General features: G+C 39.7%; 1 protein-coding gene across 5 annotated transcripts in view; it reads right to left on the bottom strand.

Moving 5' to 3' along the window:
• The window catches only part of DST (dystonin), a 283,474-nt gene that overhangs the window by 152,218 nt on the left and 113,838 nt on the right, over positions 1–17,418 (bottom strand). For all 5 annotated transcript variants that reach the window (XM_031504425.2, XM_021551192.3, XM_021551193.3 and 2 more), the window contains one exon: positions 7,755–7,921. In XM_031504425.2, the coding sequence (XP_031360285.2) occupies positions 7,755–7,921 (167 nt within the window). The remainder of the gene's footprint in view (positions 1–7,754; positions 7,922–17,418) is intronic.

The following is a 17,418-nucleotide window of genomic DNA, read 5'->3' as shown; positions in this document are numbered from 1 at the left end:
GTTGGTTTTGGGGGGTTTTTGTGTGTTTTTTGGCTGGTTGGTTGGTTTTTAGTTACTGCAAAGAGAAAACTGCTATTCAGCTGCTACTTAGCAGTAGGATCCAGCACAACAGACATAAGAGATAATTTTAAGTTCAGATCTGAAATTGATCAACCAAACTGACTGGAAGTCACCCATCTAACACCCACTAAGGCTAACCACCACCACAACACAAGATGCTAAAATTGCAAGCACGCTGCTGGCACTATTTTAATACAGCCTTTACTAAGTGCCATCACAGAATTCTTCTGAGTGTATCCGATTAAGCTCCAGGTTAGTCAACTTGCTATTTGTAAATCCATTAGAAATACACTCAGGCAAGTAATATTAAAAGCATATAAATATTTTTAAGCATCCTAAATGCAGTTTATGTTTTCCCAAATTGCCAATTCTCAACACTGAGTTGAGTTATTCTACACAACAAATCCTGTTGAAAACAGTAGGAACGACACAATGAGATACATAGAAAGGGGGGTGCAACACAACCAAAGTCACATTTTCTTTGTGTTAAAGCTGGGTTACAATAAAGTACAAGTCACAAAACAGAAAGCCAAAACCAACAGACCCAACTAATCTCTTTATTTCAAACATATCCCCTAGCATTTTAAGGCTTGACACTGTGTAATATTTAGTTTCTTTCTCATTCATTCCCCAAGGGTGTTCAACGTGTTTCTGCAAACTGAGGCATTATTATCCCTCCCCTTAAGGAATGTATTCAAGTCAGTACCTGAGCGGTTGCAACATGTTTTAACATCAGAGGGATGCCACATGCACTGCGGGCCAGGAGCTTAGTGTTCAACCAACCATATATACACAGCAAATCATCCTGGGTAAGGTCGAAACAGCTTGTTCCAAACCAGAACAGTTATTTAGCAGGCATCAATCTAGCTCCTCTGTTCTTTACCACACTCAGAAAAACATCCACTTCATAATTCTGAAAGCACACTGAGTTATGATAGCAACATTCCCAAAGCAAAGCACAGTGACACTGGAAAATTTGTCTCTCTCACTTTATCTAGCATTGATGGACCTGTTATATTGCTGTTTCCTCTGGGAACACACTGCAGCTTCTATTCCTCGTCCTCCCAAATGAAGCACTCAGTGTACCTACACTTCTTCCACACTGCATTCACTGTTAGCCTCTGTCCCTCTTTTTTCTGGGAACAGGAGCCATTTCCTCACTCACTCTCTATACTGTATGCTGCTCAAAACCACAGGCTCTGTCATTTTAAGGCCTCATTAAGGCCTTGCACAAAGTTTACCAGTAACAAAGGTTCCTCTGTACCAGATCCCTGTATTTCTTTAACAGAAATTCTTTAATACAGTAAAAACATCTTTCTTGTACTCAAAATGTGCCCCTTTTAACTCTATCAGCAACTTCCCTCTTTATAGCATTTCTAATCCTTGCTAGGTGGGGCCAAAGTTTATAGAAACTGTCTGCATGTGGCGTTGGCAAGCCTTGGAACAGCATTACATGAAACAACCTCACTTGTTTTCTTGTCTTAAACCTTCCACGTGTGTACTACAGTCCTGCTCGCTTGTCACACCGCTGCCTGACCTGAACACATTTTATCCCTTTTCTCTCCTAACCAGTCTTTCATTTTCTATGGTTGCTGGCATTCACCTGGAAGTGCAGACATAACTGGACATGTCTGAGTGTACAGGAGGCAGACCAAGGGCCTGTGGCTTTGGTTACTTTAGTCCTTCCCGCAGCGTGGCGGTGGCCCCTTGTGAGCACACTCAGCCAGGCACTGCATGAGCCCAGTGCCAGGGACAGCACTGCCCCAGGAGAGCCCCAAGGGAGCTGCACCCTGGCTGCGGGGCAGAGGGGGGTCCAGCCAAGCAGACCAAGCCCTGCTGTACCACTTACCCTCAGGGCTTTCCTGGAAAGCAGGGGCTGGACCGCTTCATTTACTAGAACAGACCTAACACCTGAGACTAGAACCTTAACAATATATCTTTATCTGGGAACTGAGCTTGCAGAGCTTCCTGAACAGATGCTATTTTTCACCACACAGGCACCACTGAAGCTGCTCATTAAATGCTATTATCCTAGTTACACAAGAACATAATGCTTTTGCTGGAATTCCCTTTGTAAATGCTAAAATCAAAATTAACTCTCTACTATAAAAGCTGTGAGAATACAAAAATCAAATGTATAAAGGAGGGCACACATTTTTACAAAAAACATATGTGTGATATTAATCTGATCCTATCCTCTATACTTCATCTTTTTTTTCTAGAAAATAAGATTAGTTAGTCTGTGACAATGTCTGTTTTCTGAATATCAACAGCCATTGTCCTTAATGGAGCACCTACAGGTGCCAGCTAACTGTAAATATTACAGCTATTATTTTTACTATTTCTTAAATTCTATTTCAGACAATTTTTAACTGAAATTTCCTGTAGTTCTTATGCACCAAAGGTCTGAGATCAAAACAATAGGTTTACTACATTGGTATAACTTTTTATCTGAATTTGCTGTAAAAGAAGTATATGTGCCAAGTGCAATGTAGATCTATAATTTAGATTACTAGCTCTCATCTGGCATATGACTCCTACTGAAATAAGAGCAGCTTTCACTCTCTATATAAAGAAAGATGTTTCTATATACAGGGGATATAACTGTGATACAGTTCTAATAAATTAGTGGTTCTTCTTTTTGGTCAAAATGCATGCACAGAAAAAAAAATTAAAAAATGAGAAAAAAAACCCCAAAAAACAATCAAAACAAAAGAAGCAACAAACAAAAAAAAAATCAAGATAATTTACCCAAAACAGCCTAGTGACTAGAAATACTTAAGATGATAATGCTACAGAATGAAGATTCAAGGGTGTAGGTAGTAGTATCTCCAGAAAAATCTGGGCATTACACCCAGATTAAAGTCTGCCTACAACTTCAAAGTCTGGCTTACAGGTTTGTGCCACATACTATATGATGGCACAAAAGAAACATCACGTAATTTTGAAACTGCCTGAAGTCAGATTTCTTCCAACACAACATATTGAATAAAATAACATTCATCTTCAATGAAAAATTAAGTTATAAAAGGCAAATGATATAACAGATGAGGCATACAGCATATTCTTGAATCTTCTGGGTGTATCTGTAGCCTTCACTAAAGGCCTGACCACATATCTGAAGAGAAGTGTGGAGGTTAAGAAAACAGCGTGATAGCTTATATATTTAAACACAAATACGGTTAATGTCCAGTATTAAAGCACACTTTTTAATGTTATAATTTGATTTGGTCTTTTTGTTCAAGGACAAGTATTCCCACAGAACAGTGCAGGTTTAGATTCGATATTAGGAAGAAATTCCTTACTGTGAGGGTGATGAGGCACTGGAACAGATGGCTCAGAATTGTGGATGCCCCATCCCTGGAAGTGTTCAAGGCCAGGTTGGATGGGGCTTTGAGCAGCCTGGTCTAATGGGAGGTGTCCCTGCCCATGGCAGGGAGGTTGGAACTAGATGATCTTTTAAGGTCCCTTCTAACCCAAACCATTCTATGATTCCATGATTAAACCAAACTCCAGGGCCTGCAGTGGAGCCCCCCCAGGGCAGTTCTTGAGGTCAGTGTGAAGTCCTGTTCCCAGGGATTTAACCATTTACAGGATGTAATCTTCTCACATAGAAAAAAATACCTTTTTCTAAATTTGGTGGTGGGAAAAAAATCAAGTGGTATATGGATCCAAGTACCTCAAATAAAGCAATTTTTTTCCTCTCATTTCCATTATTCATAAAATTACTTTCCTTGATTTTAAGAGCACTACAAAATCACTGGCAAATCATTCATACTCTTAATAGCAGTAAGAGAGAAAATAACCAACTGAAGGCCCTTATGAGAAGCTCTAACAACCTAACCCTCATTGCTCAAGGGGACAGAAAACAAATATCCTGCATTTGCTCAGGAGAGGGGGTGAATGACTCCAGTGTATGAGCTCCAGCACCTCTACACTGCCCACACCCCTGCTTGAGACTGCAAGGGGAGCACTGCCAGCACAGCTGTGGGTGCAGGAACACAGGGACACAGGGAAGAGCCTGGAGCACCCATTGGGGCACCAATACCCACCAAGATGCTGCAGTGGGTATGACAGTGATGACAGGGAAATCCCAGCTTTATGGAGTATCTCCCGTGCTTCTTGGGGAGCAGGGAGACATGGCATACCCATGCACTATTCCTGCAGTCCTGAACCACAAATCTCAGCTCGCTTGCACAAAAAGGTGCTAAGATCCTCTGTCAAGGCAGAAAAACAAAAGAAACAATTCTAACCTGCCATTAAGAGAGGGCAGGCTGCCAGTTCTGCTGAAGGGAGAGGCTCCGTGCCTGCTGGCAGCTGAGTCACAGCCCAGCTCCTTGCCCAGCCCTTCACAGCTTCAGCAATTTCCTGAAGTCTTGAAGCTGGTATGTACTTGCAATTACAAAAATCTCATATGCCTGGAGAGGAGGTAATTATGACCTGCCACTCCTATTCTGTCACCTGGAACTGGACAGTGACATCTCCCTGTCTCATGGACCACTGACTGCAGGGATCATGTTAGACTCATATGGCTTGTGCTCTCGATGGTGCATCCAGAGAAGTCTCTCAGCCTTGGTGCCAGGGCTGTGGACCAGAGCTGTCCTCTGGGAGCTGCTGGTGCTCTGGCCTCTGGCCCACAGCTGAGCTATGGCCCCTACAGTGGTGCAGCAAGCTGCAGGCACCACACGTGGCAGGTCCAGCTCCAGCACAGCCCCAGGGAGGTCCCAGTGAGAGGGCTGGGGCTGCTCTGGTGCCCCCCCTGGCTGCCCCACACCTGACTGGGGTAGTGGAACAAGCCCTGACTGCCAGGTCCTGCCCTGATGGACCTCTTGAGGGACCTCCAGCTGCTGTGCCCTGGCATGGCATGTGCCCTCCATCCAACACCCAACTTACTGTGGCTCAGCACAATTGCAGTTCCAGATACAAACCTAGGTATTTGAGCCTTTGGGTTTTACTGTCATAGCACTAAATATCATGCCCTTAGAATAAGGGTGAGCCCAATTAAAGCCCTTCCAGGACTGGAAGTCATGTCCCACCTGAGGAGCCCCGTCCCCCATTTGCAAGGTTCATACTCTTCCCAGCCCAGGGTGCCTCTGTACAGAGAACTATCTCCAGTGAGCACAGCACACCTGGTGCATGGGGCTGCCATGCTGCAACATGACTGACAGATGTGCCCCCATGGGGTACTCCACAGTGACAGCACCAAGATCCCACCCTACTGCCCAAGCAGGCACATCTGGTCATCCACCCTGGTGGAGCATACCAGCTGGCAGCACCCACAGGATGCTGAGCACAGGATGCTCAGACCAGCTCCTGACACCAGCTGTGATCCACAAACTGGGAGCTATTAAAACACACAAATTGGGCAAATGGAGAATAACTGCCAGAACTGTGCAGATCTTTTAGTGTTTAAACTACTTATTGCTCAGAAGACAAATGAAACATTAAAAGAGGTCCCTGGCATAAAACTATGTAGTTAAAAATAACAGATGACTGGGAAGATCATTCCTCTCTTGTGAGCAATAGATGGAAATTATTATCTCTGTTTTAACGGTACAAAACAAAAAAGGAACGCAACATAGAAACTCATTGAAAACAGTGGAAGAATCTCTCTCTCATTACATTTGAAATGGAATCCAACAACCTGTAACTTCTCACAGCAAAAACACATTAGATAAGGTTGGTGAACATTCCTGGGAAGGACAAAATCCATACGTGAAGTTATGTTTACAGAAAGAAGTTAAGCTCAATGGAAACTGACACAGAAGCACATCCCCACAAAATGGGGACTCTGCTCCCCAGCCACTGAATCACTTGCTTTGTGCAACACACTGGAGTCAAAGGTGCCTGTTCTTCCCTGCTGAAATACTGTCAATGAAACTCATGGAGTAATGCCAGAAACAGTGCTCCAACAAAGCAATTCAGTCATATCCCAAGGTTTTAACATTTGCACAGCTGGAGGACAGGAATCAAGTTTTTCATTATTAACTGATCTGTACCATAATTACCAGTTGCTTGAGCAGTTAAGGCTACACTGCTCTGTGCAAGAGATACATGGTTCTGAAGAAGCTCTGGGAAATATTTTCCATTACTCAATCTCATTAAGTTCTTTCCTTTTTTTTCTCTCTCCAGTCCCTCTGTATCTTTCATATTGTTTATGTTTTCAAATACTTTCTTGTGCTATGTTCATTCCTCTGGTTGTCCTGTCCCAAATAAAACAGCCTCGTCTTCTGCCAGCTATTTCCTTTTGTCTTGCCAATGTTTCTAAAAGAGACTTTCTTGCTGGCATGCACCTCCTCTCTGACCAGCTACCCAGAACAGAAGCATGTCAGAAAACAATCCCATTGACTGAGATGCAGCTTCATTTTACCACAAAATTAGGCACTGCCACAGCCAGCTTCTCTGGGATTTTAACCCTGTGCATGATGCCTGCAGCCTTTATACACAGCCTGTGAGGAAAAGGCTGCACCTGTCTCCCATTTAGTGTCCTACTCCCCATTAGGATCACATGTGTGTTGTGTCTACCTAGACCTCTTTCTGTGGTGGGCCAAGTGGTCCCACAAAAGGAAACCTAAGAACAAAGTAATCTATTCCAGGCTCTGTTAATTGGATATGCAAGAAAAAACACCAAATTTGCCTTTACTGGGGACACTCCTTCAAATTATACCAATGAAATCATGTACCCTTAAACTTCCTTATCATGCTCTCCAGGGCATAGAGTACAAACTACACATGCTATGAGAAGCCGAGAAAGCCTCGTGCAGTGAAGGACAAGTTAGTACACCCTGATTAACCCAGCAGGCAGAATACTCTCTCACGTGGCCCTCTAAGACACAAACCTTAGTCATTTCAGAAATGAAAAAATACACAAGTAGACACGTCATCAGCCAAGAGAGAACAGTGAGCACATCAATGATTAAATCTCTGGCAAGCTTGATGCCAAAGTCAGCTTTGTCAAGAGAAACCTCTTTTCACTTAGAATCCAGAATCAGAAATCCTCTCCTGTCAGCAAACACTTTCAGCTGTATTTCAAATTAATATTCTGTACCCTTTAGTCTCTAGTCACAGTCACCAGTGACTCTACAATGTCTGCTTAACTTCATAAGAGTAAGGTCACAAAAGCAAAAATCTCTTCTCAGACTGAGAACATTCAAGCCAGCTGGTCACATTTTCCATGAGAACACCCTTTTACAGGAAATGCATCTCAGAGTAGGTCTGGGCTCCACACACAAACACTGAAGAAGCTCTACACTCCAGGGCCATCCAAGGGTAAAATCACACAAGGAAGAGGATGGGGATCTCAGACATATCATACAGTCATACAGTATGGCTTTCACCAGCAGTGAAGTTTTGGACTCTGGTGATCAGTTCTGCCTCTACCTCACCTACACTTAAACATCAGTATGACAAAAAAGGACTGTGGAGAAGACTGAATTCTGGAAACATACTTCATAGCAGCTTGAACACGCCCCGTGAAAGATGTACAGGATTCCTGGAAGTACTTCTCTGAGGAAGGAGGGACATGCAAAGTTAGCAAGGCATCCTTTGGCTGCAAGGAGCAGGAAATCACCAGGGAAGAATCAGTGTCATCTCCACAGCTGCAGTTCTATTACAACATAAAGCAAGAGCCCTCTTTCTTTGTATATTAAAATGCTGTAATTAACATTTTCCAAGGGAGCAAACAGAGTACTTGCCTGTATTTATGAATGATGGCATTAAATAACCTTCCATCGCGCCAGCAGGTAGTGAAATTTTCACAACGTATTCCAGCATAACCCTCTGCTGTTTGCTGTGACCACAGGAGCAGTCTCTCTTTAGCAGACATGTCCTCTGACTCCCCAGTAACATGGATATCAGATATCTAAAACAAAGTTAATATAAAAATTACAGTTACATCTAATCCATAAGAGTGTTTAAAATATTGCAAAAAAATCACTCTTCATTGCTGGAGAATTTATTGCCTGGTATCTGCGTACATGAATACAATTATTTTTCAGGTACTGTATTAATATTCTTTTGTGTATTATCCTTATGCACTCTCAGTTTCTTCAATATGAAATACAAAATTCACAGTTTTCTTCAGTTAGCCACTTCTCAGTCTCTTAATTTCTGGGTACAATATAATACTATTGCATAATGCAAAATACTTAATTGTTTATTTATGCTGATAATACAGTCTATTTTTAATGACACCTATTATGTATAAATGTTATATAAGTATATATAAAATGCAATATGTTTTATATGTATATAGGCACACTTATACAATAACTATATTTCTATTATTCATAGCTATGAAATTCCTCTCTTAAAACAAGTTGATTTATAGTGCATGTTCTGGAATTCAGTGACAAAACAGTCATTCTGAGTGAAAACTGATAACAGTTTTAAGACAAAATTTTCTGAGAAGTATTTTAGGAATTACTAAAAGACTGAAGGATTATAAATAGAAATTTTGTCTGGTCAAGAAGGTTCAGTTTTGTATGAAGGATTATAAATAGAAATTTTGTCTGGTCAAGAAGGTTCAGTTTTGTATGAAGGATTATAAATAGAAATTTTGTCTGGCCAAGAAGGTTCAGTTTTGTATTATTTAAGGATTATCAATTCCTTATCAGAAAAGTATTGGGAATTTTACATTCAAATAGTACTTTATTATTATACTACAAATACTACATTAGATCATCCCCTAATGAAGTTCAGTTAGTTTCCTTGGAAAACTACCACAGCATGAATATGAAGCAGACAAACATGTATTGTTTGTACCTCATGTTACAGAAATTGTACTCAGTGTAAAGGCAAACTCTAAAGAGGAAGAAAAATAAGATGTGCCTTGGCAAAGGAAGGGCTATAGCATGTTTTCATTTTTCTAAGTGACCACCTATTACTACTTATCCAAACAAGAGACAATATAAGGTGTTCATTATGAATTATGTAGGAGCCCATGTACCACAAGGCACTGTATAACAACCTCAATATGTAGCTCAGCCATCCAGAAAAGCAGGCAGAGCTGCTTGGGCAGGGGCAAGAGGATGTGAGGCAATGCCACAGCTTGTGGGCAGACAAGAGGCACCTCTGTGAGCCCCCCTGGAAGAGGCTGCTCCCCACAAGCACACGCACAGCACTGCAGAGAGGCAGGGGTGCTCAGGCTCCAGAGCCAGCCTGAGGCCACAGCTCAGGGCAGGTTTGCCCACAAACAACCCTGGGTGCTTGAGTTTGCTGCAGAAGAGCTGTACATTGAGCTGTGCCAATTCCAGCAATCCTATTCTAGCATAAACCAGGCAGCTACGCTCATAAGGTCAGATGGGATGGTCATAACAAATTCTCCCAGCCTCAGAATCTCAGCACAAAGATAGCTTCTGTCTGGGCTCTGACAGGGGGAATTCCAAGAGGCCAGGCTGGAAATTGTGGGGTTTTCTCAAATTAGAGCCACACAAATCACAGTGCCAAGAATGATGTGCAGCTTGCCTACTGAGATTGCTATGTCATGGCCTAAGACAAGATGGTGAGAAGCACTGGGAAGCAGGGAACCAGAGGAAGAGCCTTAGACATGTCAGGGCAATGGAGCTCACCACAATTTCTGCTTTACTACCTCTCATACTTTCAGGGGATGATGAGCATTTACACCTATACAGTAAATTATAAATAAATTTAATGTAGAGAAAAAAAATTACATGACTTTCTATTCAAGTAACTACAAAATCACAAGCTGTGAATGCAGTCCTTCAGATACCTATCACAGGCCATTGTATCTGCTGGATCTACGTAAGGGAAAAATACAAACACAAATGCTAGAAAGCAAAACAATTTTAACTGTTCAACCAGCCCTTAAATAACCTGACAGCATTTTTTGCATCCTATTGTCTCCAGCTTCAGCACATTTTTAAGAAAGATCATACAGAAGGGGAAAAAAACCCCTTTTTTTTGTTGTTGTTCAAAACACAGTAGAGAACACATGCAGCTGTTTCTAGGTATCAAAATTTCTAGGTATCAAAATCCTGCAGAGAGTATTTACTGAATGAAATACAGATGGGATGAGTCGTGTCTGTAAAGACAACAGAAAATACAATGTGGCAAAAGACCAACTTGTAATCACTCTGCAAATTTTCTTGTAAACATCTAGGGAACTCAGCTGTAGTGCAAGACTTTTTTCTGTGAGTTAGCTTTATTGTTTGGTATTTCAAAGCAAGAAAGCAAACTAAATGTTTTTTCAGTAGGTTTTGTTTCTATTCATCACAGAACAACCAGATCACAATATAAATGAAGTCAACCATACACTGCTTATCCAGACACTTCTGAAAGAGATGATGTCATCTCCAAGTGCCAGATGTCTAGCATTAAAAAAAGAAAAACAACTAACCCAAAACTATATTTTTTAGCTGTCATTTTCAGAAAGTCCTCTCTGTGTAATCCTTAATTATCAGATTTTTTAATATATTCTAACATAGGCAAGCTAACAATGCAATTTGCTAATGGCCCTTCCTTACAGCGGAGTTCAAGCCCGCAGCTTCCTTCACGGTTAATTGAGCAGAGATGGCTCTGTACACTTCAGACTGCAGAGTGAAAACACAGCATGTTTGAGTGCACATTAGATTCCTCTGGAAACAAGTAATTTCAAACATCAAGGTAATTTCTGAAGACTGTACTAGTATCTGGTGTTAGATATAAACAACATTTTAGCCATGGACACAAACACAAGAACTTTTACTCTGAATATGACCATTAGGGAAGCTCACAGTTGAAATTTTGGATGGCTAAAACATTAATTCAGTTTTTTACATGAAGATCAAGGGTTTTGATCAAAAATCTTCCAAGCACCCTAGTTAACCATCTGAAGAGAAAGAAAAAGGCTTTTCACTCATAAAGGTATCCCTTTTCACCACAGGTTAAGGAACATCAACATCAGCCTGAGACCTGAAACAGCCTGAGCACTTCTGTTCTCTAAATAAAGTATTTCAGCCTTCAAGGCTAATATTTCAGAATTTTTAATAAACACTGAGATAGTATTTTAAAAGTAGAAATACTCTAAGTGAAATTGAAATACTCTAAGTGAAATGTTGAGTCAAATGGTTATAATTTATTACACCTACAAATACAGGCTCTAGTTTGCAAGATGCCCTATTAACTTAAAACTTCTTAACAAGTAAAATACTACCACAATAAAATAAGCTGTAAGAGGAAGGGAGATACTTATCCACCAACTGTAAATTATCATCAATATTTTTAACATAATTTCCCATAGAAGAAAAACCAAAATATTATTAAACTAAGAATGCTAGAATAGAAAATAAATTAAGGGGAAATCAAATAAATACTCATAAAATGTACTCCTTCCAAGCAAAGTTTGTGTGAACTTTTTGTGTCCCACAAGCCTATCATTTACTCACTATAAACTGCTTAAATAGAGAACATTTGTTCCTTAAGCATGGAAAGAATTAATTACAGCATTTGCATGAGTTTGAGCAGTTGTTTGCCAGAGATCCAGTTCTCCAAATTATCTCAAAGCCTGTGAATTAAAAGTTATGCAAGAAAAAGCAACAGAGGTAATTCTGTATACAGTCCTTCTATTTCAGGATCAAAGTCTTAACTTGCACTAAACACTCTCTTGCTTCTAACTGGGAGAACACGTTCACTTCTGCTACTGCTTTTTCTGAGCTTGTAAATTCCCCCTGCATCACACAGAATATAAAATCCAAACACCAAAATACCTCAAGCTCTTTCTTTGCACTGATTTTAGTAATGCAGTTTGTAGCCCAAAGAGCAGAGCAGACTGCAGAAGACTTTTCCAAGAGATCAACAGTGATGCTGGATTTCTGTGATTGATTATCACATTGCAAAGAGAAGAAGAGCAAGACTCACAGAGATAGCAGGAAGTCTACCCTCTGATTCCATCTTATCCCAAATGTTTTGAAGCAAGACTAAACTTGACATAATGTACTAAACTGCACATAAAAAGTACATAATGAGCTAGAGATGCATGATTCTGGTATCATCTCTCTCCTGGGCCACACTATGATCTGAGAAATGCTTATTAGGCTTCAGCAGAAAGTAAGAAACTTTTCTCTCAAAGCTATTAATGAGTAGCCAAGAGCAACGCTTCAGTAGATTCCTCTAAGCTGAGTTCTGTAATCAGAAAAACAGAGGCAATTAAGTAGAACATATCTGAAAACAAAATTATAATTTTTTACATGGATAAGAAACCTTACCACAGAAAGAAACTCAAAGAATATATTTCAGTAGAGGGGACCATACTGTTTCAGAAGGTAAAATGTTGTATCTCTGTTACAGTGGAAATTATCCAACTGTAGCAATGAGTTTCCTCTAGTATCTGCTTCTCAGTTTGAAAAGCCAACATGCTTTCAATTATCAGCCACATCTGAGGCACTGTCTAAGCTGAGAGCACATTACAGCATAGGTAAGTTGACAAGGTAAGGGAAGGCTACTGATCTCTGTAATTACAGTAAAGAAAATGGCAAAGCTGAGATTGCTAACTGCAAAGCTTTGTGTGCCAGCTCAGGCCAATAACAGGACCTTTGAAACTCATAAATACTAGTTTCACTTAGTATAAAAAAGACAGAAATATAAGACATTAAAATGCTTTTTTAGTTCTCAAAAACAATCAGAAGGAAAATGGCTATGAGTTTGTACAGTAATTAAAGTCTGAAATTTAGTTTTTCCTGGTTTTGTTTAGAGGTTAAACCTTGGTGTTCTTAAAATTACTTATACTAAGAATCTTGGGTCAAGAAAGGGAACTGAACTGATTTTAGCAACTGAGGCATTTAGCCTGATATATCAGTAGTTTCATATTCATGCAATGATTTCTCAATATCGGTTGATATAGGTGCTCAACAGAAATCTTTTTTCTTCCTTCTTCTGCAGTAACAAGAGGTACAGACATGGTTGGAGTAATCAGTGCATCAGTATTAGAAGCTGCATTACTTTCATTATACAGGGAAAAGCAGCCATGCTTAGCTGAACAGACAAGGCCTCATACCCTCTTACTCAACAGTGACGTTTTGTACAAATCAAAGAACATTCCTAAGCTGTTCCTGAATTCCAGCTAAGATTAAGAGGGCAAAGATCTCTGTGTGTATTAGGAGGTTATTTGCACTGTTGTGAACTGCATGTTGTAATTGGGTGTGTTATCTATGTTTAAAAAACTAAGCTCAGACAAAGTATTGTTTGGTTCCTGTTAGAAAAGTAAATTATATAAGCAAAAGACATTTAGTTAGCTCTCTGCTGGAAAGAATGCCTTTGGCATATGCCCATTCCCTCTGCTCATTCAACTGAAAGCTCAGATGTCCCCACTGAGCAGGAGGAATCAGTTTTGGACCAGATCCTGGTATCAGCATTTGACTCACATGTACAGATTTCAGTTGTCCTGAAGATGGGTGGAGCAAAACTGGAAATATGGATTGAATTGGTAAGCATGGTTACCAAAACTTTGTTTTCCTTCAGATATTCTGCAACTAAGATTGTATTTTGGCTTCTTTTATTGTAAAAACAAAATATTCCTACCCTCAGAGGAAGATGGAATTTGAATAATTAATAGGTCATCTAGACAGGTTGGGAGGAAAGATCCTTTAAAAGAAGGGTAGAGTGCTATTAACAGAATTAATGGTCACTTGTTCTATTTCAAGCTGCCTACATAGCTCTATCATTCTTCAGTTCCTACTGGCCATTACTGAAGAGAATCAGAAATATTCCTTTCCTTGATACAAAACCCAAAGGATTTACAAGACCACGAAGAGATGGTAAGAAAATTTACTGCAGAAACTGAATGAGAACTCTAAAATTCACTCCACCTTCTAGCAATAGTTTAACACGAAAATATCTCTCCGAAATTGGGAAGCAGATCAAACTACAGAAAGAAAAATAGGTCAAGAATATATCAATACTTCTAAAGCATGGAGTTATTACATAGCCTTTGAAAAAGATCAAGTGATATGTTCTGTCCTACAAATATCTATGCATGGTAAAAGGTTCATATAAAGCATAATGAAGATATTTTTGCAATACAAAAATTACTGTTCAAATACTTACCTTAAGCTAACTTTCAAAGATAATGTACTGTATCAAAATATTTAGCTTGATCCTGTTTGGTGCAATGCTAAATAATGCCTTTTCTTTTGGCAAATTAGAAAGTAAAGCATCAGGATAAAACCTCTTTTGTTCAAGCAATGGATCACTTATACTTTCAGAAAGAAAATTATGCAACTTTTAATATTTACTGCTTTCTTAAACATTTTCAATGACTCTGCAAGAAGTTATGTTTAACTCAGTTTCTTCATGTTGTCTGCCTAAAACGTGGATAGCAGAATCCAAAGTAGTTCCTTTTCTATAACAAAAACCACTGGACTTCTTCAGGAATACTAATTCTCTCCTGTTATCATCCTGTGAATATTTTCTTTTCCATGCACAGTGTTTCTCTGCATTGCTCTTGTGTTGTTGCTTTAACTGTGTGTTTGTTTCATCAGACTTGACAAGCCCCTGATTATCACCATGAAAGCTCTCCCCACAAAGAGAATCCAATAAAACTTTTGCTTTAGCAATATCAACTGAAAGGTCTGTACTCACAGGCAGAGCATTACCAGCCACTGTCACTCTCCTGGGGAGGAAGTCAGCCAATCCCACACCCTTGGGATGAATCTCGATGTTTTCTGCAATCTCCACTTCACACTGTCTTTTTTCTTCATTTTCTTTAACGTGCACTGAATCTGATCCCTCCTCAGATGATTTCTTTCTCCTTTTTCTTCTGAAATATTTTCTTCCAGGGGAATGTTTATCTGGACTTAAGGGAGCTTTGGCAGGATCTAAACACTGTTCTTCCTTTTCAGCCCTCACACATCCACAGACATTCCCCATCTGGCTGCCTGTAACTCACAGCCACACGGTTTCATTCATTCCCATATATTTAAATAAACTTAAATCCTCCTCAGAAAGCAAAGAACAGTTCTTTCCACCGTAACTTCTTCCAGACTTCACATGCACCCGCCTCAGTACGTAGCCATTTTGCTTATGAGAAATGCACACGCAATAAACGCTGTGGCTCGCTGCCCAGGCAGGGCCTGTGTCTGATTAGACACTGTGGCTTATTTCTGGCCACCAATCCTCTTAAATAAACATCACTGTTCCAGCGTTGGGCTGTAATGCTGATTGCCTTCCACAGAGATGACATAGCAGTTATGAGCAATAGAAATTTCTCACATGCATTTTAACTTCCTCTTTCACTTAGTAACTTGAGCTAGATAAAGTAGAAAAATATGCAACAACCTTTGAAACTATTAGCTACACTCCAAATCCAAAAGTAAGCAGCGCAGTAAATAACTGGGGTTTAGTCAGCAGCTTCGTTTTGCACTTCATATGCTTTTATTACCTACCCAATGATCCATAAATGGCAAGATTAAACTAAAGGATCAGAAATTGCTCTGACAGCTTGCTGGGGGTCGAGTTTTTATTTGCATGTGGAGTTTTCATAACCACTAATGTGACTTTTCACTGATTTGTCAGCTATATATAACCTGCTGCTTCACTGCCATCATAAAAGCACAACAGCTTGCTCAGGGCCGTGACACTATGTACTAAGGCTGAAATTTTGCAGCAGAGTTAAGCGTTCTGGCAGATAAAAGTGAAACAAATCATAAAAGCCAGTCTATCTAGAAAACAGACCTTAAGATTACTGTTTACAAAAATGAAGCTTTATCCTCCTCCCATGCTCCTGTAAAGCATTTCTGTTTAGCTCTAAATATCCAAGATCCAAGAAGCATCTAACTATACCTAACACTAAGTAGAAATATACACTTTTAAAATGCAAGCAAGTCTAACCTCTAGTATACTTTGTTTGGAAAAATATTTTTAACTTTTATCTTTGTTTTAGTCATGGATACGTGAAATCTGCTAAAACCAGCACACACCACCAAGGACCTATGTGTATGCTTTCTCATGCTGAGAAAGAACTACAGAGTGACTTGCCAGGCATTATCAGGTGTTACCATTGACTTGCCCTTGCTTATTTGAAAAGGTATTATAATAATGAGACCCAGAGGCTTTATCCCCAGAGGCCAGTTCCACTGAAGTATTCCACAATTCACTGACAGGATCTAGAATGAATAATACAGCAAAGATCTAGGATGAGCCTCAAAAGAATTTCCAAGGATGCAGTTTCTCACTGATGACTGTTCTCATGGCACTGGGGTAAAATTTGACAGTAATGCTTAGAAAATGTTATACTGTAACACCACATAATACTGTGACAGAGCATAGATAGATGACATTCTAAAGGATCAGAAAAGACTACCACTGAAGCCTGTGAGAACCACCGGAACACGATGACCACACCAAGGGCTCTGTCTTTGACAATGACTAATCTGACTAGACCTGAATTGAAGCTCAGCACTGGTTTAAACCAGAGATCCAGGTGATCAAAGCTGTTAACCACCAAGGATTGTTGTGTTTCTTTATCTTGATACTGGGGGTTTTTTGTTGGTATTTTTACGCAAAACATGTGAAAGATATAAATTTATACCCACCAATGCTGCAAAGTTTCATGTGGAGATTAACAATAGGGTTTTTTGGCACAAAAACTCCAAATATAACACGAATAAAGGATTAGACTAACACTTGCATGCAATTTGACCCGTCTTAATCACAAACAGAGGTTAAGATTAAGACATGGAAAACAAATTACTAACACTGAAACATGAATCTCCTCATGCAGATTTGTACTTAACTATAGATTTTGGTAATTTGTCAAGCATGTTTGTGACTGGGAAATGTATTAATTTCTCAACATAAGATAGGTGCATAACACATTCAAATGGCAATGTTGTTGAATATTTGTGTATTTCTAAATCAGCAAAATTATGATACCATTCACCCTATGTACACTGCTAATTTATGCTCTATTATTTGTCTCATATAGATAGCAATTATTGTACAGGAGAAATTATTCTACTTTGCTAATCGAACCATGCCAGGTATCTTTTATCAAAACCCTACTAGTAATGCATTTCAGGTACTCCAATACCTAAGATCCCTTTCCCCTCTTTTTTGTGTGTTTATACAACACAGCAGAAGTAATGGAGCATTTAGCACAAATGGAACATGTCATTTCACAGCACCAAAACAGCATACCAGATAACCAGCAAGCATTTTGTTGCACAGCCCGAAGGTCACATGCAGAATAACAGAGAGATAAACATAAGCCAAATAGAAAGTGAAAATTAAAGTAGCACAAGATAGAAAACAAGGATAAAAATAAAGGCTTGCCAGCACAAACAAAAGGTTTGGAGCTGTTTGAGCTGTACTGGCAACCACTCCTCAAACTCTGAAAGAGATGTTCAACTACCAACCAACAGGAGG

Source organism: Lonchura striata, chromosome 3 (assembly GCF_046129695.1).
Source record: "Lonchura striata isolate bLonStr1 chromosome 3, bLonStr1.mat, whole genome shotgun sequence".
In the NCBI taxonomy this organism is placed as follows: Eukaryota; Metazoa; Chordata; class Aves; order Passeriformes; family Estrildidae; genus Lonchura; species Lonchura striata.
The sequence above is the reverse complement of the archived record's forward strand: the minus strand, read 5'-3'. Positions and strand labels throughout refer to the sequence as shown.